At 39.7% G+C, this 24,874-nt stretch overlaps 1 protein-coding gene across 4 annotated transcripts in view; it reads left to right on the top strand.

The window, feature by feature from the left end:
* The window catches only part of svep1 (sushi, von Willebrand factor type A, EGF and pentraxin domain containing 1), a 96,636-nt gene that overhangs the window by 52,576 nt on the left and 19,186 nt on the right, over positions 1-24,874 (top strand). For 3 of the 4 annotated variants that reach the window (XM_058623514.1, XM_058623515.1, XM_058623513.1), the window contains exons 5-29: positions 20-199; positions 4,200-4,379; positions 6,762-6,956; positions 10,621-10,739; positions 11,396-11,525; positions 12,444-12,551; positions 15,929-16,060; positions 16,591-16,782; positions 16,884-17,005; positions 17,347-17,452; positions 17,554-17,757; positions 17,954-18,187; positions 18,276-18,437; positions 18,604-18,765; positions 18,912-19,073; positions 19,434-19,522; positions 20,213-20,309; positions 20,845-20,958; positions 21,371-21,484; positions 22,132-22,333; positions 22,628-22,785; positions 23,386-23,584; positions 23,764-23,939; positions 24,108-24,232; positions 24,607-24,736. In XM_058623514.1, coding sequence (XP_058479497.1) covers positions 20-199; positions 4,200-4,379; positions 6,762-6,956; positions 10,621-10,739; positions 11,396-11,525; positions 12,444-12,551; positions 15,929-16,060; positions 16,591-16,782; positions 16,884-17,005; positions 17,347-17,452; positions 17,554-17,757; positions 17,954-18,187; positions 18,276-18,437; positions 18,604-18,765; positions 18,912-19,073; positions 19,434-19,522; positions 20,213-20,309; positions 20,845-20,958; positions 21,371-21,484; positions 22,132-22,333; positions 22,628-22,785; positions 23,386-23,584; positions 23,764-23,939; positions 24,108-24,232; positions 24,607-24,736 — 3,792 coding nt within the window. Of the gene's footprint in view, positions 1-19; positions 200-4,199; positions 4,380-6,761; positions 6,957-10,620; positions 10,740-11,395; positions 11,526-12,443; positions 12,552-15,928; positions 16,061-16,590; positions 16,783-16,883; positions 17,006-17,346; positions 17,453-17,553; positions 17,758-17,953; positions 18,188-18,275; positions 18,438-18,603; positions 18,766-18,911; positions 19,074-19,433; positions 19,523-20,212; positions 20,310-20,844; positions 20,959-21,370; positions 21,485-22,131; positions 22,334-22,627; positions 22,786-23,385; positions 23,585-23,763; positions 23,940-24,107; positions 24,233-24,606; positions 24,737-24,874 lie in introns of those variants that run through there. The other variant, XM_058623516.1, reaches the window with a different exon arrangement.

The following is a 24,874-nucleotide window of genomic DNA, read 5'->3' as shown; positions in this document are numbered from 1 at the left end:
AATCTCCTCTCCTCCCCAGTGGTGTACTGTCCACTGCTGTCTCCTCCAGAGAATGGCTTTTTCATCCAAAATGCCTGTAACAACCACTTTGATGCTGCGTGCGGTGTGCGATGTGAGCCAGGTTTTGACCTCCAAGGCACCAACATCAGACTGTGTCAGGCTGACGGCTCCTGGTCTGGGACTCCTGCCAGTTGTAGAGGTGAGGAGGATGAAGGGATTTCTCCTAGAGAACTTGAAACTTCCTGTGAGTGAAAATCCATTTGGCAGCTTTCTCTTCAGTGCAGTCCAGCAGCAGAAATTGGTTGGACTTTTTGGTTTGCAATATGATATGTTAGAATCATAAGTATCTTTGTTAAACCACTAAGCGGTTAACGACACATTTGTGATGATGCATCTATCACTAGCAGTTAACCAGCCTTTTTAAAACATCGATGCTCCAACTGTGTAACAAATATTCTGCTCTCATAAAGGGAGAAATCAAGAACCCACAACATGACTCAGTCAAAATGCTGCTGCTGCTGCTTTGTATTTACATTTTTACAGTCTCTGCTGGCATCAACAATTCATTTCCTCCTAGAGATTTTCTCTTTTTCGGACCATTGTCCCAACCATTTCTGGCCAGAGAATTGTTGCTCACTGGATATTTTCTCTTTTTTTTTCCACACCATTCTTGCTAGAAATGGTTGTGTGTGGAAAAACTCAGATCAGCAGTCTCTGAAATACTTGGAACAACAACCATTTAAATTTGAAAGTCACATAAATCACCTTTCTTCCTCATTGCTCAATTAGAACTTCAGCAGCTTGTCTCGACCATGTCTATATGACCAAATGTATTCAGTTGATTTGCTGACATGTGATTGGCTAATTAGATATTTCTGTTAACGACTATTTGCATAGGTGTTCCTAATAAAGTGGCTGGTAAGCGGTGTTGGTTAGCATTTGTTTTTATTATAATTTATATATATATATACTGTATGTTTATTTATCAGCAAGTCCAGGTAGAATAAAGGCAGACGCTCTCGCTCTCGTCTTTCAAATGAAGGTTATTGTATCCAGTTTTTACATTACACGGTTCCAGACTGTGTAATGCTTAATGTTTACATACTTGCCGTATATAAACATTGCTCCTGGGTGTACAGTAATTCACCACAAACATACAAGTGTGTTCAATGAATGTCAGCAGGTTGCTCCACATCACAAATCTGATGAAAACCTTTCACTTCTCTGATCTCTGCAAGTCTTCATGTACAACACAATATCATTTTAGTGATAAGGAGAGGATTCCATCTGTTGCTCTGACTTCTGTCCAAGTGTGAGCAAAACAGAGCCATGTGTGTGTCTAAGGCAATGATAAGATTTCTTAAGTTTTGATATCATATGTGCTTTGAATGAATGAATGAGAGCTACTGCTTTGTACCAGACCAAATGTTGAGAGGAGGAAAGGTAGGGATTATTATTATTATTATAATTATTTTTTTCAGGGAGAATGACTGTAAGGAAAGGAAGAAATGACTTTACAGAAGGAATATGAGTGTGAGGGAGATCTGGAACAGACAGGAAAGAAAGGAAGGAAGAGGGAGTCGGACAAGTCAAGAGATTAATGAGGTAAATGGGGTTTTAACAGTGAAAACAGCAACAGAGTCAGTGAGTCATAGAAATACCAAGACACTGAATATCCAAGGGTGTGTGTTGGAGATTTATAGAATGTGGTTTTGGGTATATATATTTTGTGTGTGTGTGTGTGCATAAGTCTGCTTGAATGTGTTAACATTAAGTCTAGTCTTTGCCACATACTGTAGGACCTCCCAACTAGTTAACCCCTGAGGCAGGGGGTCTCCTCTGAACCGCCTGTCTGTCTGTCCCTCTGTCTGTCTGTCTGTGGGTGGTGATGAGAAATAACACACTACACGCACTTTCCCCCAGACTTCAGCATAATTAAGAGCTTTACTTGTATTTCATTGGGACTTTCATGTTTTAGGTTAAATGATAGGTTATAGCAACATATGCTATAGCATGTTGCATTCCTGTAGCTGCTTTACAACTTTCTTCTACATGTGATTTATTTAAAGTGTTGGTGTTTAGTTATTGGTTATTTCTGAAATCTGTAGGAAAATTATTTGTAAACCGCAAATAACATCAATTTCGATTTGTTCTTGTCATCTTAGAGAAACACACAACTACATCAATTTGACAGTATTCAACAACATTACATATGCATTATAAATAGTATCACCTTACATTTAATTATGGTGTTTAATAAAAACTGAATGCAAATTGGTAAGATATATTAACTTGAAAATATGGGACACAAAGTACAACCACAATGCAACAAAATTTAGGTCAACTGCATCAATAAAACTGTTGTAAAATTATCTGTGAACACTGCAACTTAGTCAGTTTTTCCTGGATTGCATCATGGCTCCACTTGGTAAAGAATTTCCTGAACAAGTAAGAAACCAGATTGTGAAAGTGATGAGAAGTGGTTTCTAAAGGTATAGGAAGAGCTGACTCCAAACAAATGAAGCAGAATTAACCAAGTATGCAGCCTTGTATTGACGTTGCTTCAGATTTGGCACAAGGATTATTTGTGGAAACTGGTGTTTGAGTGGCTGATCAGACATTGTACTTGCATGAATCAACTTTAACTGAACCAAAACTGCAAGATCTTTAGAAACTTTGCCAAACATGAAAGACTAACTTAATTAATTTTGGCAGCACAGTTATTCAAATCATTGTGTTTTGATCAGACAGGCTTCATTGTCTTTGACATGGATCTGATCAGTACCACCACAGTGCTGACAGTAAAACATGGAGCTGGTGATATTGAGCCACATGTGTGCAAAACTTGTGGGGGAGAAGACTTTCATAGACATCACTATAAATGTACGTTTGTGTTCTCAAATGCTGAATGAAAAGATGACTCATAGTCTGGAGAAGCCAGGAGAGGAAATTCCCCATTAAGACAATGATCCTATACACAAAGAAGAAAAAAGTGAAAACTATGACCTGGACAAATATATTCCAATAAAACGTGTTAGGAAAATTTTAAGCATCAGTAAGAGAGACAAAAACCCCTCCAGCAAAGAGCAGCTGAAAACAATCCTATGTAAAGTCTTTTTTCCGACCATTGTGGATGTTTGGAAACTCACTAATGAAGGGTGAACTGACTTTTACAGCAGCTGGCTATTAAATGCAAACCATTTGTATTATTAATATAATTTGGCTTTGCAAATGAATTGTCTTAATGCTTCAAAGACTTTGACTGAAAATTGATATGTGGGATTAAATGGACAGAATGTGTAATCAACATTACATGTATATATGTATGCAATATCACATAAATTACACTTAAAAATTATTTATACTCAAGAAATCATTGGTGGTGAAGCAGTAACAACAAAGACACATGCATTAAGAAGATATTCATTTCAAACCTTTGGATTACAACAGTTGGACAGATCTGAATGACCGAAATGTAAAATATAAAAATATAAAAAAGATGACAGATTTCCTTTATATAACACTGTTGCAACCAGAGGTCGGAAGGTTATATTGATGACTTTTGGTTTAGTAAATATTGCTTGCCACATAATACCTAACTCAGTGCATTTAGTCATATAGACATGGTCAAGACAAGCTGCTCAAGTTCAAACTGAGCATCACAACGTTGAAGAAATGTGATTTAAATGACTTTGAACGTGGCATGGTTGTTGGTCTGAGTATTTCAGAAACTGCTGATATACTGAGATTTTCACACACAACCATCTCTTAGGGTTTTCAGAGAATGGTGTGAAAAAGAGAAAAATCCACTGAGAAGCAATTCTCTGGGCAGAAAGGGTTGGCACGAAGGCCAGACTGGTATGAAAATAAAGAATGACAACATTTACTCAAATAACCTCTCCTTAAAACAAGAATCTGCAGATGACTGGAAGATCTCTGAACTCATAGCACATCAAACCTTGAGGCAGATGGGCCACAGCAGCAGGAAGAGCACACCAAGTTTATTAGGTGTCCTGTGTACCTAATCAAGTGGCCAATGAGAGTACATCTTTAAATTGGCTGTGGCTGGGTTTTTCTTTACTGTTTGTTGAATCACAAGCCACTGACTTTTCAGAAAAAAAAACAATATTTATTCAGTGCCTTGGTTTTGCTTAATGTTAACCTCTTGTTAATATATATATATATCTATCTGCTCACAGTGCACTCTTGCCTGCCGCTCTCCCGGCCCCAGCATGGGTTCCTGAGGTGCAGTGATGGCGGTGCTTCTTTCAGGGCAGAGTGTCAGGCAGGCTGTGAGCGAGGCTACAGGCTAGAGGGAGACTCCAGACTCACCTGCCAGGCCAACTCACAGTGGAGTGGACCCCAACCTCGGTGTGTGGGTAAGCCTTCATCACCTCAAGTCACTATCTCACCCTGGAAAGAAAAAGATGGAGGAATTCATGTTTTAAATGGAAATTAAATTTGGGGGTTGTTCTGACATTTGTGTTTTGTTTATCAAAACACACTGGCATTCTGAAAAGGCAGAATATATAATCCTTAAACAATGATGAGATTCATGGCAAAAAGCAAAACGTTGAAAAGGCCCTGAAGCCCGTAATGATGACCAAGGAAATAAAGCATTTTCTTCACAAGTCAATTTTCTTATTTGTTTGCATTGCAAAGAGAGACCCGTTTTTGGGCTATCAATTTAATTCACTTTTTATTCAGATAACAAACAGTATCTCTCATTTTTGTGGCATGAATCCTAATAACAATATGCGATCAGACATTGGGTCAAACTTTCCCTCAGTTTAATATCTATTAATTCATTTTTCTCCACCACACATTTTTTCCGTTGCGTTTTTCGGCCGTCATGTCTTTATTTGCAGTTTGGATCATCTGTAAGGTTAAATTAGATTTCTTCATTTGGTTATACAATTAGCTTTTTTCCCCGTTATAAATCACGCAGGCCTGTGTTCACACAAACACACACTAGGCTACATCTTTGTTGAAGTCTGACTCTGTTTAAATGCAAAGTATGTCATTTTTATTACATCCTTGGTTTCTAAATTAAACACAAGGACAAAAGACAGATTTAGGAGACTTTGTGTTTGGTGTGGAAATCGTGGGAATGGGCCATTTGCTCAGCAGCCATTTTGACATGTTTCATCAGGAAAAACACATGTATTACTGATCACAGATACCATGGCAGTCGGTAAATATTAGTCAGGACAGTATAACGGTAGACCAGCATGCAACCTGAAACTGAGGCAGATAAATTGCACCGAACCATCATTATTTGATTATTTCCGTTTGGGATTGTCCTACTGCAGACGTCAACGAAGTTAACTCATCCGCTGACGGGATACAACGCCATTCACAGGCGACCAAATGAAATGGACCATTACTTTGATTAAAATTATGGATTTCTTTAGTTTTTAAATGGCTGGAAAGATTTGGGATCATTGACAAATACACTAACTGTTTTTAGACATATTGACGTAAGCTCATATTATCCGTTTAGGTTACTGAAATCTGTCTGGCTAAGATAAATGACTGATTCTAAAATAACACATGATCGGGAAATTTCTTTGTAAAAACATGTGGCTTTGCACACGTATGTAAACACACAGGAGAACACTGACTAACACATGCGCGGCGTCTAAACATATGGTGCGGATTTGCACCGAGCTGCGCTGCATCATCCAGCGACAAGCGATACATCTGCTTTCTCATAGCGAAACTACAGTCACCACATATACGTACACATGCACCCGGAATTACCCACACTCTCCAGAACTGATAGTTAAGCTAAAATAGTTGCACACACTCATGCCCACCACAGAGGAGCACCCATGTCATGCACAGGGGGGAGTCAGTGTGAGAGTGTTTGACCACAAACCTCTGGCCTGCACTGACTCACTTCCATACAGGCAGCTCTATTTAAAACGCCCGACTGATTCGCTTCTGAAAAACCCTTGGTTATCAATATCTGGCATCTCTGGCATGTGTAACTCTGGCTGAGTTACAGATTGTTTGTTTGACCATCTTGGAGTTTGACTGTCGTTACCTCTTTAACACAGCTAAGAGCCATGGCTCTGTGGGCTGCTGTTGCAGCTGAGCGGTTTGTTTTAGTGTTTGTTTGCACAGTGGTGAAACAGGATCGCCTCAGCTGCCCCGAGAGCATGTAGAGATATTTTTTCATCTGATTGAAATCTCCCTCTTGGTGAGCTCTCCCGTCATAGCTCTGGCAGCTAAAGCCAGTGAAACAGGAGTTAGAGAGGGAGAGACAGGGAATGATCTATCCATCATCAAGTCAAAACCACATGTAAAAACCCCAAAAGGGCCTAAAGTGTATGAGTCCTGTGGTCAGCGCTTTAGAAGTTGATTTCCGACCAAATGTTTGTTTTCTTGTGCTGTTTTTTGATACACTTACACAAACACACACTAAAATTAGATTTATTGTTGGCATTTATACTTTAGACCATTCAAAGTAACATTTTATCATGTTTGGGTAAAAAAACAAGACTTGTTTTCTGCTTTTATCAATTCTATCTTCAAATACCTAGTAGCTTTTTTCCTGATCTCATTAATCTACAATAAATTCTCAATGAGTCCATTCGGGTTCTGGTTTTTCAACTACTTTTGATAATAAAAAACACCCATGAAATGTGGGGATCGGTCAAAACGAGAATTTTTTTCTGCAGATATTTTTCAAGAAACAAAGTAAACAGAATCAGATAATCCGATTCATCTCTTGGTCTCCCCCACTTTCTCCCCAGAGGTGCGTTGTCCCCCGATCACGGCTCTGAAGAACATCATGTTGTCGCCCCCTGCCTGTGGGAGGAGACCAGCGTCACCGGGTTCCGCTTGCCTGCTCACCTGTCGCCACGGTTACAGTCTCCAAGGAAACAGGAAGGCAGTGTGCATGGGCACGGGAAACTGGACAGCTAATGTCCATAAAGCTGTCTGTTTAGGTACGTGTGAATGTGTGTATGTGTGTGTGTGTGCATATGAGCTTTGATATCAGAGGTCAGGGTCAATGTGGGCTTTTAAAAAAGGTCGTAACATGGATGCAAGTGATTTTGAGCTTTAGTATGGAAGATGGAGGTGGGAAGGATGTTTTTTTTCCTAATTATTGTTGTGATTTAGTTGGAGTTTACACAATAGTTCTGACATTTTAAGAAATACTTTATTCTCTGATTGTCCAGGGGTTGGACTTGGACCAAACGTACAGTCCCAGTGATTTATTTTATTTTAGTTCTTGTTTCTGTATTTTCAAAACCTTTTCTTACAGGTGATGTGTATGAACTAAATGAATGTATCATACAGATAAAAAGCATTTTCACATTGTCCGATCTAACTCTCCAGCGTGTTAGGACTGAATTTTAGAAATTGATGCATCCATTTGCTTGATGTCCTCATTGATACTATTGCCTAATCAGCTAGATATCCTCCATTAAATTGTGGCTGTTTTGAGGATTCCGTTAATATTCCATTGCCTAAGTGAATGACACTTGCATTGCTTGAATGTTTTTGCCACACAGAAAAAAATGTTTAAAGGAAAGATATGAGCGGCGAAAGAGAGAATGATTTAAAAAATAAAGCAGCAGGAAACTTGGACGGAGATTTTCCTTTCCACCCTCCATTCCCCCTCTTTGCATTCTTCTCTGCTTTGTGGATTGTGAGAATGGTGCTAACCCCATATTGAAGCAGACCACTGGTGACTAACTCAAACCATCCCATGTCCAATTTCTCATGTTGCTGCCCTTCACTCCAGACTGGGCTCCGTCTGGAGGTCATTGTAATGGACTGCAGACCTCCGTCCAGATGCCTCGCAGGTGAAACAGGTGGTGCAAAGCAGCTGTGGCTGCCTCCCCTCGCGTGTTCACAATCCCCTCATTTCCTCTTGGAGAGAGTTTACTAATGGAGGAACTGTTGTCATTAAGCAGAGGAAGAGGTGCAATAAAGATGAAAAAGAACAGAGAAAATTAAACATTAAATGTCCCTGTGTAACTTTTAACGTAATTCAAACTCATTGCAACAATACTATTCATCCCCTAGGAGCAATGAAAGGGCAAGCACGTCCGCTCACAAGCGGCAAGCAAGCGAACAAACAATGCGTAAACAACTCATCTAAATGCCTAGAAAAACTAAACAAGAATAAACTAATTTAAACTGTAATATACTATAAACTATAATGTTATTTACAACTGATAGCCAACGAAGGATTACTATAGGCTTCTATTAGTGTAATACATTCACATCTAATCTAAATTTATAAAAATATGAATGACTCCTCATTTATGTGCTTTTACTTGTGTAAATTAGATTGCATTGTCATAATATAACTTCCCTGTTACAAACTCATGGTTGCAGTATTACCATCCTGCTACAATATTGTTTCTGTACTGTTATGTTTGACCTTTTACTATTCAGCAGAATGAAGGGAGAAGTGTTTATTAGCAGATATTGGATATACTACCCATATGTTTGTTTTAGTGTATAATGGTTTTAAAACAACGATTGTTTGGTGTTCTTTGCCTTAGAAAAAGCGTTTTGTATGTACATGCCTTTTAGACGAGGCCATCTGGTGTCACCATGTTTCTAAAGCAGCCAAGATGAACAAACCCTCGGCAGAACATTTTGAAGCAGACGTTTACTAAGCAAATTCCTTTTCTGGTATGAAAGTCCACCGTAGTTCCCTGATACACTTGGGAAAGGGAGGAGTGAGCGGGGTAGTCCTCTCTTTGTTACGGTCTCACCGTGATGTTGTAAATTCTTACACACTGGACCTTTAAGGAGGAGATGTGCATGGGATAGAGAGAATAAAGAAGGGTGAGCTACAAACTCTGTGGTGAGATGATGAGATCACGATAGTGAAGTTGTTGTAAAGTTAACAGAGCAGTCTTTGTCAACTTCTGGCTTCCTTCACCTTTCACTTCATGTTGATGACACTCAAATGAAAATATCCCTCCCTTGCTATGAAGATAAATGTTGCTGATTGAAGCTGCGAGTGTTAGTGTTTAGTGGAGATGAATGCCTAAGTAGATGGGTCATCAGGTCCAGATGGGAACTAGCTAACTCTTACACAACACAACAGGCATGACCACTCTCGATCAATGGAAGATTTAGCAGCTCTTGGAGGCTTCACTCGTTTGCTGCAGGCTTGAACTGAGTTGAACTGTACTGTGCTGGCTTCGCTTCATCACAACATGCTGCAGACATGCAGAATGAGACAAAGGAAGAAAAGGTTTCATCCAAGGGTCATGGTGGTTAGTGAGTCCCCACCAGCCAAACGGCTTCTTCTAACCATACTACATTGTGCTTTAAAGTGAGAGTAATATTTCCCATAATCCAATTTTTCCTACTGGTATAAAGAGTAATTCTTAAAGCAAATAATACAATCAAATATAATAAAGGGTTTATTGTTGTTCTGCAGCCAAAGGTTGACTGATTATCTGAGAATGAGCAGACATAACAGAGTCACTCAAACTTAAATGCTACTGCTAGTCTAAAGGTTTTGTAATGTTCCTGCTGTAAATACATTAGATCAGCATTTGGCAAGAGGTTTGTGTACATTTGAATGATTTCAATCCCAGTTTGGAGCTTTTTTTCCCCATGTATGTGTATCCTAGAGGGGTAGTTCAGGTTTTTGTGGTGTGGTTGTGTGAGGTATTGATATGTTATAAACCCTGACTTCATTGTGCATGCAGAGAGAGTAGAGAGAGAGGGAGAGAACCAGTTTTTTGCATCGTAACACCCCAAATTAAGTACACAAAATTCATTTTACAGCAATTTTACATCATGGCGGTTTTTGATCCTCTCCATCAGTAAGTTCAAACGTGTGACTTTGGTGTTTGAAATCCTTTGTTTGGATTTACCTCAGTGACACAAACTTACAAAACATGGCGGCAGTAGACCAGCAGCTCTTGCGTCTTTATGAACCCAAAACACATCTTTTCTCTTTGGACTTTGGTGCGGGGGAGTGAGCAGTAGATTTTATGAGTTGAACCTTTTATTAAGTGGCTAAACCCATTTCTCCTTTGGTCTCTGCTGGTAGCCATGCTATCATTTACAAAGGAATGTCTGGGTCAAAGACTGTTTCTCACAAATGGTGGTGAGCTTGACTTTGTCACCGTTGATGTGTCAATACTTCATACAAACACACTTCAAAAAACCTGAAATACTTCTTAAACTTCAGAAGGACAAGCGGTCAACACATCAAATATGAACATTTTGTAACCTCAAGGATGATTAACATTTACAACTAAAATAAATAATGATTAAAGTTTATAATTTATCCAATCTTTTCCATGAGCCCATCTGGTATGACAATAATAACCGAAACTTGCGTCATTTCACCTCTATCTCTGTTGACTTATGCTCCACTCTTGGTTCCTGATGAACAAAGATAACGGTGTAAATGTGTGGAGTCTCTTCCTGTTGGAACAGGTCACTTGTGGACTCTCTGTTATGACCAGTAATGAGTGTGTGATGTATTGTGATTAAAGATGTCATGGGTCAGATGACTTCACATACCTACTCCCTCGGTGACCAGGCTGAGGAGGTGGTGAACCTCTGCAATGGTCGAGTATAATTAAATTAAATTTAACAACATTTTCTTCTCCATCTCCTCAGATGCTGAACCACCATGGATCCAGTGTCCCGCAGACATTGTTGCAGAGACAGATGAGAGGCGTGGAACTGCCATCATCAACTGGATCGTACCAAACGCCACAGATAACTCAAAAGAGGAGGTTGGACATCAAACAGTTCACTTCTTTTTAAACATCTCAAAGACTTGGATTAAATCTTTAATCTATAAAATGATAAGAAACAGAATGCACAGTGTATTACACAGGCCAAGGTGACAACTTCACATAGCTCAGTTTGTCCAACAAATAATCGAAAGCTCAGACATATTCTATGTAAAACTATTTGGAGAAAAGCAGGAACAAGAGAATGTTTTGTTTTCTGGACTGATATACATAAATACTTTATTAATATGGCACCTTTTCAGGTATGAAAGACCGCCTTACAGCTTAACTTCACATAAAAGAAATTAAATCATATAGCTCAGTGAACATAACACCATTTTCAGAGAACATGCATGATAAACAGTTTATAGATTACAGTTCAGATACAAGATCATACTGCAATGCTACATTTGAAGCCGTCACGGATAAACTTTAAATATCTAATATATAATATGTGAGTAGACTTCAACTCGTAGTTTCATATAATTATTAGTAAATTACCTGTTTATTCTGATCAGGGGTTAAGTAAATCTTAAGTAATTAATTTTCTCCATGTTGCGACAGATCCGCTGCATCTTTCAGTGTCAGTCTCAGTTCCAGTATTGAGACTCTTCCTCTCTTCTTGGTATTTAAAGTATAATCTCTTGCTCCTCCAGGTGGTGGTGCAGGTGAAGCCAGTCTACACTCCTCCCCAGCTTTTACCCATTGGAAAGGAGATCATCACCTACATTACGACCGATCGCTCCGGCAACCAGGCCAACTGCTCTTTTACAGTCACAGTCATTGGTGAGTTGATCCCTTTGGAGACGACATCAAAGCAAACAAAGCGTGCAGCATCTGGTTGCCATGGTCTGTTTTAATGAGAGAGAAAGAGAGGAAGGGTTGGTTTCACACTGTCGGCCAGTCATGCACAGTTCCACTTGGCATTTTAGATTCTTTTAGGATCTCTCACACTTACAGACTTTAGTCCTAGTAGAATATAGTACATGTGTATCACATGTATAAGACACTGAATGTGTGTAAAGTGTCAATATTTTACTTTAGTAAACATACTTGCCTGGGTAAACTAAATGAACTAGTTTTAGTTTAGACACAAGAGAACAGCAGAACAGTCTCTCTGTGCATCAGCGTAGAACCGACATCCTGATGTGTTTGCGTTTGTTCTGCAGCTAATTTCTCTTGTAGAATGTAGAAACTGTAGTTTAATTGATGCACTCGGCAGTGAGGGAGTCAGTCGGCCCCAGCAGGTGCCAAACAGTGTTACTGTGGAGAGCGAAAAACAGGGGTGTCCCGTGTCAACCGCTCAATAATCACAGCAGTCAGGGGGAAAAACCTCAAGCATGGTAGCTGTGAACATTTCCATATGTTATTATGTCGGTGGAACGTTGTGGCTTTTTATTAGAGACATGTGTTTAACTAGTGCCCTCTGACACTCTGTACTGCTGCATCGAAAAAAGCCAGATCACAGCCTAGCACACTGCAACCAACTGTGTTTCTTTCGTGTGGTTTAATGTAGTTCCATTCTTCAGAACAACAATGTGTTTGTACATTACAATGATGACCTTTGACACGTGATGACGCATGGTTTAGATTGCAGGTTTGATTGCTTTTGCAGGTGCTGGATGGCAAATGACTGTTATACTATTTTAATTGTGCGCTTCTCATCTGGCCACGTGTTGTCCATGACTTTCTATCCCTTTCTAGATACGGAGCCTCCAGTGATTGACAGGTGCAGGTCTCCACCCACAGTCCAAGCCACAGATGTGGAGACAGTGGTCATCTGGGAGGTGCCACAGTTTTCCGACAACTCAGGTATGTCTGGTCGCCGTTCTCAGACAGCAGCTTCGTAGATGGTTTACTCTTTTGCTCCTCTGTTCCACTCCACCCCCTCTTCCACTGATGATTTTCCATGGGGTGAATGGGAAAAATGGGGATCAGGACGAGACTATGTGCTTTGTGTGTCTGTGTCTGTGTCTGTGTCTGAATAATGGCAAGAGAGACATTGCGGATGGATTGTAATTGTGTGCATGGATGCCTCATTTATGCATCTGTGTCTTCGAGAGATAGAGTGAGAACAGGACTTGTGAACAGATGAAGTCATTATGAGCCTGTTAATGTCATTAATGTCAAATCAGACTTAGGTAGTGGAGAGAGCAGGTGTTTTTGTCATGAAAAATCGTCTTTTGTGGGAATTTGTACTCATTCCATCCATTTTTCACATATTCATTTATATAACTATACAAACACACACCAACAGTACTCACATGGGAGTAAGATATTTTTTAAATACTTGTCAAATTATCCTTTTTTCCAATCAGAGTGGCTGCCATATGCAATAAATCCAGCTAGTAATCAGTAAGCTGATATTACACAAGAGAAACCAAAGGCAAACTATACTATTTATTTCTACAAAGTTGCTGTCAGTAAAATACCTATGTGTTAAATAGGTATTTATTTAACCTGTATTTAACCAGGAAATCCCTTGAGATCATATATTTTTTTTCAAGGTAGACAAAGTAAATTTAGTGTGGATCTGAAGTTGGAGTTATAACCTTGACAGCTCTCATTGTTCTAAAGTGTTTGCACAGTGACATGTGTAAATCAAGGATTCATCTTTTCCTGTGTCTCAAAACATTTGATCTAATCAGGAACCAGAACTTCACAAAAAGAGGAGAAAGATAGCAGAAGAAACAGACAGGAAGTGAGCTGAAAGACAACATTCCTGACGGCAGCATTTAGTGCTGTTAGTTTTCCTTATGCAGAGGTCAGACTATAGTATATGTTTTATGCACTATTATAAACAGATAGCAGAAATGGGTTTCTGAACCCACTCACCTGAACATCATCTTGAACATCTTGGAAGAATTTGACAGCTGCCACAAGTGAACCACCAAAATAATTCACATGTAAACATCATGTCAAAAACGTCACTTAAATGTGCTGAACTTTGCACTAAGTGAAAAGATAATGTCCTTAAACTTTCTATGAAGTTATAATATGATGTTGTAAAGTTCTGACAACCTGTTGTCAGGACTTTATGTGGGGACTCGTTTAAGACCAGGCCACCCTACTACACTACACGTTGATGTGAAGCAATTCAGCCAAATCCTGGTCGAAAGGAGTCCATCAAGGCCATGCGGCCAAATAGACTAAATAGGCCGTCTTTCTTCTGGCACTCTAGCTGTACCCAAACAGCAGTGGTGGTGACAGACAACAAACCAGACTTCTCCAGAGTTCTAGGCCACAGCCAGGAGCATGTAATTCACTGGCTCTGGCTCCACATACACACATAAACAACACTTAAACAGTGCTCTCATACAGTGTGTGTTTTTGTCTGTGCTTACACACTGAGGTGGACAGGGGCCCGCACACAAACACAGGCCCTGAAACTCACAAGAGACCTAAAAGGGTCATTCTCCACCTGTCTGCAGAGGTTCACCCCTATCAAATACACACTCACACACATTTACCTCACACACACACACACACACACTGTAATAACAGGCTGCTGCAGCTGCTTTGGGCCGCACGACGTCAACTCAGCGCTGCTTCGACGTCAGTGTTTTGTTTTTCCAAGCCCACACCCTGATGCCAGAGCTATATATAGTCACGACTTGGTGGACACACACATAAACACACATACAAACACACGCACAGGCTATATATGAGGGGAGACACCAGACTCCACTAGACCAGACGTGTGTCAGCCCTGTTGGAATGATCTTAATGGAAGAGGTAGATTTCAGTAAAACGAAAGGTCAATCACTTACTTCTCCCTCCTCTTTCCATTTTTTTTTTTATCCCATCTGTCTCTCACACTGAGTGCAGATGTTTTCACAGCATTTTCTTCACAACCTGTGTGAGGTTACAGTCAAGGCCACACAGTATCACCCACAGGTCTGCAAAGTGCTTCTTAGGGACGCTGCATTGATTTCCATTTATTTGGACATCTTAAACAAAGCGGTATCCCTCACCTTAACCATAAGCAGTTAATGCCTTGCCCTAACTTTAACTGAACCGTAATTCAAATCTTAGCTTGGAACTTAGCCAGCTCCTCAGATATGATGCTCTGCCACATTAGGACCAGGTTTTGGTCTCTATGAGGACTCCTGGTCAGGGTTTATGCCAGAAAAAGGTCCTAAAGAGGTAACACACACACACAGACACACACTTCTCTCAGCACTGCAGCCTGTCCCATATCACTATCCATCACGCTCCACACGTTCAGTGTTTTTTCAAGCCAGCCAGACTGTTGCAATTTTCCTCTCCAGTCCCAGAGGTGGATCGTTCTTGTGCCATGCGATGCCAAGACTCACTCTTCACATGTCATCGTATCAGACTTAAACATAGCTTCTGTGGTATAATGACTCATTTAGTCCTGGAAACTAGAGTCAGGCCAAGATCGCCCACTGCAGGTCACACTGAGAACCACGTCCGACTCCAGAGGACTTTTTCATTTGTTGAAACAATCTTCCTAAGGGTACATTTTGTGTGAGGGGAAAAAAGTATCATATTTAAAGGTACAGAGTATGTATGTTTGTTTTACCTATGTCTCGTGCTGTAGTCAAGCCCACACTAACTGAGACCAAGACCTTTAGAGATTAAGAACGACCTAGACCAGAGCATCTTAAAATTCTATGTCATAGTATCAGAATTCTTTTGGCTGTAAGTGAATGCTGACTGAAGCACTATTTTACAGATCTGCGTTTTTAATCACTAAATATTAAGAATTATAAATCACTACTAGTATCTTTTTCACAATTGTGTCTCATAAAACCAAGATTCCATCTCAGCCAGTATTAGAAAAGAAAACAACAACAAAAAAACTCTTCATGTTATTGTTGTGTCGGAAATATTATAACACTACCTTTGGTATTTCCCCCAAACAGTTACTGCACATCTGTGTAATTAAACAAAAAACAAACAAACAAAACCTGTGAAAACATCTGCTAGCTTTTTTTCAATTCATAGATAATGTTTACTTTTAGATTTGACCATGGTAAATCTAGTTTAGACTGGTTAGGCTTCATAAGAAATACAAATAATATAACAAGTGATCAATACACATGACTCATACACACACTCTCTCTCTCTCTCTCTCTCTCTCTCTCTCTCTCTCTGTCTCTCCCCCTCTCCCTCCCTCCCTCCCTCTCTCTCTCTCTCTCTCTCTCTCTCTCTCTCTCGCTCAGGTGGCCGCCTCACAGTAACCAGTAGCCACAGACCAGGCTCTCTGTTCCCAGTAGGCGAGACTGTGGTCCAGTACACTGCTACTGATGCTGCTGAAAACAGTCGCATCTGCAACCTCACCGTCACTGTACAAGGTACAGAGCTGACACGTGTCGCACCTTTTCAAAATGGAATTCATTAAGAAATCTGATTCTTGAATTAATACATAATTAAATACTTATACCTGTACTTATTACTTCTACATTCTGTCTAATGTTTTGCTCTTTAAGGTTAAATTGTTAGTAACAACATGCTAATATGGTAGTAATTGTGTCATGGGGGGGGCATTATTTTGATGATACTATCTTATTTCTAATGCAATTTCTACCTTGGATGTAACAGTGGTAATACTGTGATAGTAAGGACATACTATTACAGAAATATCTTACTATTTTAAGGTAATATCCAGTTAACAGCTCAGTAATAACAATGGTCATATTGTTGTAATTAGGTGAGTATTACAGTATTATTTCTAGGGTGTCTTCATGTGATAGCTTTTGTAATAACAATAGTTAACAAGTTATAGTTGCTTTGATTAATTATTCATGTCAAAAATGGTTGTATTAACAAATACTGTGCTTCATAATGAACATACCATGGGACTGTGATCATGTTGTCTGTCCAGGAACAACCTGTGAACAACCATACGTCCCTGTGAATGGAGAGTTCATTTGCTCTGAAGAAGAGGAGGGTGTTAACTGTACTCTACACTGTAAGGAAGGCTATAGCTTCACTCAGGATGCAGTGCACAGATACTCCTGTGCATATAATGGTGTTTGGCAGCCACCATACTCTCCAGAGAGACCTGACTGTTCAGGTAAGTGCAGCACAGGTATTGTGCTACTGTAAATACTTGTCTGTGTTGAGCAACTTGAAATTCAACACTGTGCTGTATAAAACCTTATTTGTCTTTCTCAGTGAATCGTGTAGCAAACAATGGATTCAAGCCCTTTGAGATGCTATTTAAAGCATCGCGTTGTGACGATGTGGATCTGCTCAAATCATTTGCTGGAGAGTTCAACACCAAACTCCAAGGAATGGTGAGAATGTTAACATAGACACATAGCAAGGCAAGGCATATTTATTCGTTGAGCACATTTCCACAAGGCAATTCAAGCTTCTTTAAAGACAAGAGAAAAGGCATCATGGCAAATTGCAAGACAACTTGAATGGTTGTTCCATTCAAGCTGCTTTAGAAAAATGGCGGGGGAGGATGGTCCTCTCCTTAAACCAAGGCCCTTGCCTGAAGTTCATATCATGGATATTATATTTATTTTGTGACAAAGACACTATTAAATGTTACAAATTGGACCTCTAAATGTAATAAATAATAAATATAAATAATATAACAAGTGCAACATTGTTTTTGTCTTCTCTACAGCTTCCCAACTTTTGTAGCAGTGATGACGTCACCTGCAAGCTGGAGGTGACATCCCAGGGTCACTGTCTCGAGTACAACTATGACTATGACAATGGGTTTTCTATTAGTAAGATCTACATGCACAAATACACCCTCACTAATGACCATTTTTATAGAACCTTCTTATTAGCTCATTGTTCCTTCATCTTCTTGTCTCATATTCATCAGCACCAGGGGGTTGGGGTAACAGCTGGAGTCCTCAAGGTTCTCAGGACTATGCCTACTTTGAGTCAGGCTTCGCCACAGGCACGCGGCAGCTCGCTAACAGGCAGCAAGACAGCAGCAAGAAAGTACACCACCGCACCAAGAGGCACCGAAAAATCCGAGGCCCCACCAGAGACCAGAAGATCCAGATCTTTTTCAACATCACAGGTAAAAAAAACATGATTTTATTTGTCTTTCTGGATCTTCGCAGCACCGGGAACACATGTTTTATACTATGATCTAAATATTAATTTAATTTAAACTTGACTAACTTATGATGATGTACTCTATACAGTGCACAACCGTTTTGTATAAAACATGTGTTTTTAGTTATCAGCCGTCTTAACTTTGTCCATACTCCCAGCAAGCATCCCTCTGCCCCTGTCGAGGAACGACTCAATAGAGGTGGCCAATCAGAAGAGGCTCCTGCGGACCTTAGAGCAACTGACCAACCGACTGAAGCGAACACTGGCCAAGCAGCCGCTGTCCAGTTTCCATGTGTCCTCTGAGATGATCGTGGCCGATCCGAAATCTCTGGAGAGCAAGAGGGCATCTCTGTATTGCAGGCCCGGCTCAGTGCTGAAAGGCCGGATGTGTGGTGAGTGTGTGGACAATATTTTTTATTATTTTATCATTTTGAATTTGTAATATTTCCATGAAGTTACTTATTGTAAGTTCTCTCACAGTCCTATGTCCGGTGGGAACTTACTTCTCTCTGGAGTTTAATGAGTGTGAGAGCTGCTGGCTGGGCTCCTACCAGGACAAGGAGGGTCAACTGGAGTGCAAGTCTTGTCCTGAAGGAACCTCCACAGCTTATCTTCACTCTCGCAGTGTGGCTGAATGTAAAGGTACGAAGCATGTGTATATGGAGAGTCCAACCTCAGGTTTATTGTAGGACAATTTATAGTCTTGGGTGCCTGTACTTGTACTGTGAAATCAGAAGCAGACTAGATTAATGATAGTAATTCACAAATGGAGCTTATTTTTAATGTATTTTTTTGTATCTGATTGCAGGGCAGTGTAAACCTGGTAGTCATTCTCTGAATGGTCTGGAGATCTGCGAGTCTTGCCCACTGGGACACTTCCAGTCGGGTTTTGGTGCCAGGGAGTGTCTGGTTTGTCCTGATGACACGTCCACTGTCACAAGAGGAGCAGTTGATGACGCAGAGTGTGGAGGTGATTGAGTCTGACTAGACACTCCGCATAATGTTCCGTTACTGTCCTTACTTATTTAATCTATCATTTAAAAAAAAAGGGTTATTCTGTACCTTTTCTTTTACCTTAATTCATATCTTTCTTTCTTTTTTATGCTTCCCTTGCAGTCCCCTGTTCAGCAGGTCATTTCTCTCGCACTGGTCTGGTCCCATGTTACCCTTGTCCTAGAGATTACTACCAGCCTGAACATGGCCGCTCCTACTGCCTCTCTTGCCCCTTCTATGGAACCACAACTGTTACTGGAGCAACCACCATTCAGCACTGCTCCAGTGAGTGCCCCACATTAGAAAAGCTCATTTTATTTCCTTTCCAAAACCAACAAAAATGCACAGACTGCAGAATCTGTCCCTAAAATTTGCTTCCACTTCTCCAGTTGTGTGGTGCCAGATCTGGATTGAGAGGGAAAGAAAGTAACACGAGCAGAATGAAAATGAATATCACTGCACGTCTACAAGTGTGTGAATCATCAGTGTTTAAAACACAGTTTTCAATAAGACTATAGACTTCTGTCCAGCTGGATCACAACGGTCTGTCAGTGTGGAATCAAAGGGAAAGATCCTTGTTGTTTTTTTCCCTTCTGACATGTGTTTGCTTACATTGTCTGCATTTTCTGTGGGTGTCATTGTCAGGTTTTGGCTCCAGTTTTCTTCCAAAAGAGGAGAGTGTAACAGCAGCTCCCGAGGTGGAGCCCAGTGAAGACTACCAAGCAAGCAGTCAAGTTAGTACTGTTAATACGGTCATATACAGAAGGCAAATTGGCCTCAGCTACTTTTTCATGCAGAGAACAGCAATTCCTCATAATGTCTGATTTATCTATTACCCCACTTAATTGTAACATTATTATTATTGTTATTATTTAGTAGTAAGTTGGCACCTTTCCTACTAGATTTATTGATTACCCAGTAGGGTTGGGTATCTTTTATATTTTTTCTCAATTCAAATTCTGATTATCATTTCCAGTTATTTTCTTTTAGCATTAAGTCATGTTAAAATGATATATAAGGAAATATCTAATAAAAAAACTTATTCACAACATGTACCTGTATGTTAAAGATGTATAGAGCAATTAACTCAACAGCTCCATTTGAAGAAAAATCTGTATATCAGCCTTTTTTAATAGTACACAGGATCTTGTTACAGGTCAGACCTGTCCCTTTTAAAAGCATCATTTCATATGATTAATCTGGTTCCTCATTCCCATATATATATATATATATACATGTATGTATGTATATGTGTATATATATATATATGTATATATATATATATACAACATTTTTCCACTAAACATTTATACAGTTAATACATTTCAACTCTTTCTTTTCATATATTATCAACAAATGACCCCAAATTAAATATCTCCAAGCTGAGGTCTGTGTATGTAAATGTATGATCCGATTAACTTTAGGTTTTCCACGAGTGCTTCCTGAATCCATGTCAGAATAAAGGAACATGTGAAGAAGTCGGGGCTGGATACGTTTGCACCTGCACACCTGGGTTCACAGGTAAACCAGTCAGACTTTTACCATGTCAGGTTATCAAGCAATTCACACATACGTGCATCATGTTGTCTGTGATGTTTCAGTGTCAAGTGAGAAGACTTCATAAAAAGGAGTAGCTGGGCATCTTGACACAAAATTACTTGAAATTATACATATCAGAAACTCTGTATGACAGCAGTGATTTAAAGTTAATATTGGTTGGGATTTTTTTTTTAGCAGGTCATGATGAAAAGTGTTCATTGCTTCTGAACCATGAGATGTTCCCTTTTGATGTTTTGTGTGAAACATGCTATTGTAAACTGTAATTTATTGTATTTTTGGAAACTGGGATTTGGATTTGTTTTCCTATCTATTACTTACATCTTACTTCTTTTTATTCTTGTATTATACTTCAAAAGGATTCACATTTTATTCTTGAAATCACGTTCACTGTCATCAGCTGTCTTGCATTTGTTTCAAAATGTTTGTCACAGTTGTGTTGTATGTGACTTTGTTGTGATAAGTGCTTCATGGAGCTACTGATATTTCTCTCTCTCAGGTGCCAAGTGTGAAGTCGACATTGATGAGTGTGACTCTGCTCCATGCCAGAATGGAGGCCTGTGCAAGGATGGGATGGGAGACTTCCAGTGTCAGTGCAAACCAGGATTTGTAGGTATGGAATAAGATTGGTATTGTATTTGTATTTTATTAAGAGTGAATGGTACAGTACAATACTTCAATGATTTGTGGCTTACTTAATAGCCATAGGAATCTATCTGGGGTAAAATCCCAGAGTTGTTTTTCTGACCTCTCAATCATAATAATAATAACAAAAACAAAAAGCAAACTATTCAAAACATTAAAACCAAGAAATGAAGGAAATAAAAATAAACTTGAATGAACTTGATAAAATCATCTGGGGAACTTTTAGAATTCAATAATGGGAGAAATATGTTGAGGTTGCAGTCTTTGAGCCAAGATGTGAATATTTTCTTTATGGTACACCACATATTTTTATAAGAGTCATATGTGTAATTCATTTGTACTTAAACATATTACATTATTTTCTTCTCTGTTTGTCTCAGGCTTTCTATGTGAGGCTGAGGTGAATGAGTGTATGTCCTCCCCTTGCCTAAATGAAGGCGTTTGTGTGGACGAGGTCAACAAGTTCACCTGCAGTTGTGCTGGAGGCTACACAGGTTGGAAAACAAGATGACGTTACCCTGTTAAGGTCCAGTGTTTAACATTTAGGAGGATTTATTGGCAGAAATTGTATATACTACCCTTAAGTATGTTTGTGTTATAAGTGTATCGTAGCCTTAAGATAATCTTAGTATAAACCTTTAATATGTACTGTAGGCAAGGGCTTTATGTAAGTCACCATCTGCATTTTGTAGCATAAGTGGATTACAAAAATGAAAATAAATGGCTCCTCTCACATTAACCAGATGCATAAACAAACAAAAAAGAACAAGGAGAATGATGAGAAAGTGGAAGTGTTGAGCAGTTACATCCTTCCTGGTTTGTCAAGGTCTACTCTTTTTTATTGCACTTCTCAGTCACACCATTAGATGCCACTAGTTCTCACTAACTCTTACACACTGGACCTTAAATTCTGAATGCCAGCTTGTCCTCAGTCAGTTAAATTGTTTGACCTAACTTGAGATAACCATATGGATTACTAGACTATTGCATGTAGACAGTAATAATACTTAATAGGTCATCTATTAACCATACTTTCGTTATGCTTACAGTATATTCTCTGCACTGTTATGGCAACTTTATATATTATATGGAATATTTTTTAATCTTTATTTCTCCACATAACTTTTTCACATATCCACAGGATCCCGTTGCGAGCTGGAAATAAACGAGTGTCTTTCCAATCCTTGTCTGAACGGAGGTGTGTGTGAGGACATGACAGGCGGTTACATCTGTACTTGTGCTGCTGGCTTCTCTGGGGATCGCTGCGAGGTCAACATTGATGAATGTTACAGCGCCCCCTGTCTAAATGGAGGCACGTGTCTGGATGCTGTGAATAATTTCAGGTAATAAAAATTCTAACTGAAAGATGCAGCTCTTCATAGAGACTAATATATTATACACATGAAATACAAATGACCAAATGCAAATTAGTACAACAGTTGAATAATGTATAGCTAAAAACAAAAAAGTAAAGGAATTAGCAGTAAAATTAACTGACTTTAATAAAAACCTGGATTATAGTAAAAGTAATAGTTTACATAATGTTGTATGCATTAAAAAAAACGATAAGTGAACAACAACAGTGAGAATACGGCATTAATGTGTTCTGGTTTGTTTACCTGTTTGTCCTCTCCCAGGTGTCAGTGTGTGGTGGGTTACCGGGGCCGTCTATGTGAGGTGGATGTGGATGAGTGTGATCCTAACCCCTGTGTGAACGGAGCCAGCTGCCTGGACGGTCTCGGGTTGTACACCTGCCGCTGCCTCCCTGGGTTCAACGGAACCATGTGTGAGACAGGTACTATAGGACAGATGACACATCATTATGGGAAGGATAGAGAAGACAATCGGTCAATCACATGTACCCTGAAATTTCCTTTGAAGCACAGCTTGCAAGTACATTATTCATTGCCAACCACTGAAGGAAGATGGATATGTCCCAATGGAGGAGGGTTTTATTATTTATTGTCTGTTACATTCAAACCATTTTCAAATGGATTCACACAATGCAGATTAAGTCGATGAGCTCCACATGACTCTCTCTGTGTTTCTCAGTAAAGCAGTGTTTAGATCTTGATTTGTTTAATACCAAGACAGATGGAGCCAACAGCAACATTGTGGTAGTTAAGTCATGAGATGGAATGAGATTGACAGAATAAAACCTTGTTTGGCCAACCTCTGCTGCTGCTGCTGTACACACACATGTTCCCTTTGTCAGGTCGGATATAGTTTTGCCTGTTTCTAACGACATTAACAAATAATCAACATCAACAAAATTGACTCAAGTAATTTCTTATTAATAAGAAAGCAATTATCTGCAATTAATTGATTATTTGAAAATAGAATTGTTTTGAGTGCACACTGATTCTATTTATTATTTCCTGTACTGTCCTACCAGAGATGTCCTCTGCTTTCAACCTGGACTTTGAGGTGTCGGGTATTCATGGGTATGTGATGATGGACGGAGTGATGCCGGCGCTGACAGAGATCACCTGCACGTTTTGGATGAGGTCGTCAGACACCATTAATTATGGCACACCTGTCTCCTATGCCGTGGATGGCAGCGACAATGCTTTCCTACTCATAGATTATAATGGGTCAGTGATATACCAGGAGATGAGAGAGTATAAATGCACATACATGTATTTAATGTAGTGCATGATGTTTTGTAATTTTCCTTGCATTTTATATTTTCCCTTTCCTTGTCCCTCCTTTCTGCTGCATGAATTTCTCTCCGTCATATTCTCCTTCTTCCCATTGGTTCCCCTATTGACAGGTGGGTGCTGTATGTGAATGGGAAGGAGCGCATCACCGACTGTCCTGCAGTGAACACGGGTCACTGGTACCACATCGGAGTTTCCTGGAGAAGCTGGGATGGCGACTGGAGAATCTACATCAATGGGAAGCCCTCAGACGGAGGCAAAGGCCTGTCAGTTGGCACCACTATCCCAGGTGTAGTGCTATCCTCGACCTGGTTAACTCTCCACAAATTATTCTTAGTCTTAATATTTGGTAAAATATATCAGATTCTGATGTCAGACAAACAGTAAACTAGTAGACGGAAGGATAAATGTACTCAATGAGCAGTGTTTAATCGTGGATCTTGTCCCTGTCTTGTAGGTGGTGGGGTGCTGGTATTGGGTCAGGACCAAGACCAGAGGGGTGAGGGCTTCAACCCTGTTGAATCCTTTGTTGGGTCCATGAGTCAACTCAATATCTGGGATCGTGTCCTGACGCCACAGCAGGTAAACACAAGATAACCACCAGTGAATTAAAACCTTATATGCATAATTTAGATTTAGTTGAATTCATATGAACACTGCATTTTAATAATAAATAAAGTAGCACCTAGTGTGGTCCTCAGCTGCTGCTGCAACTTCAACTTGTCTATATGCACTGAGTTGCTGTCATGTGATTGGTTGATTAGATATTTGCAAACAAACACTTGAAAATAATAAAGTGGCTGGTGAGCTTGTACTCCAAATATGTTGTTTAAGATTGTTTATGCAAATTTGAACCCACGTCACCTAGATTTATTTAACCAGGTTATCTTACATGACACAATCATATTAGCACGAATATCACATGTGAGTTTGACTTAATTTGTATTATTTGACAGATCAAGGTCCTGGCCAGCAGCTGTCCAGCATCCCATGTGACCCACAGAGGGAACGTCCTTGCCTGGCCAGACTTTCTCAATGGGGTAGTGGGCCGAGTCAAAGTGAACCGCAGCAGCATTTTCTGTGCGGGTAAGAAATGTAATCCATGCTCATGTCAAGCGCAAGAATATGTTTGCCATGTGGCCGTTGACTTTAGTTCAACCAACCACAAGATAAAATCTGGTAATTTGCTGATTATACATATTTCATAGGTTTTGTTATTTGGTC

This window comes from Solea solea, chromosome 3, assembly GCF_958295425.1.
Source record: "Solea solea chromosome 3, fSolSol10.1, whole genome shotgun sequence".
NCBI classification, from domain to species: domain Eukaryota; kingdom Metazoa; phylum Chordata; class Actinopteri; order Pleuronectiformes; family Soleidae; genus Solea; species Solea solea.
Note: the sequence above shows the minus strand (reverse complement) of the source record. Positions and strands in the feature narration are given on the sequence as shown.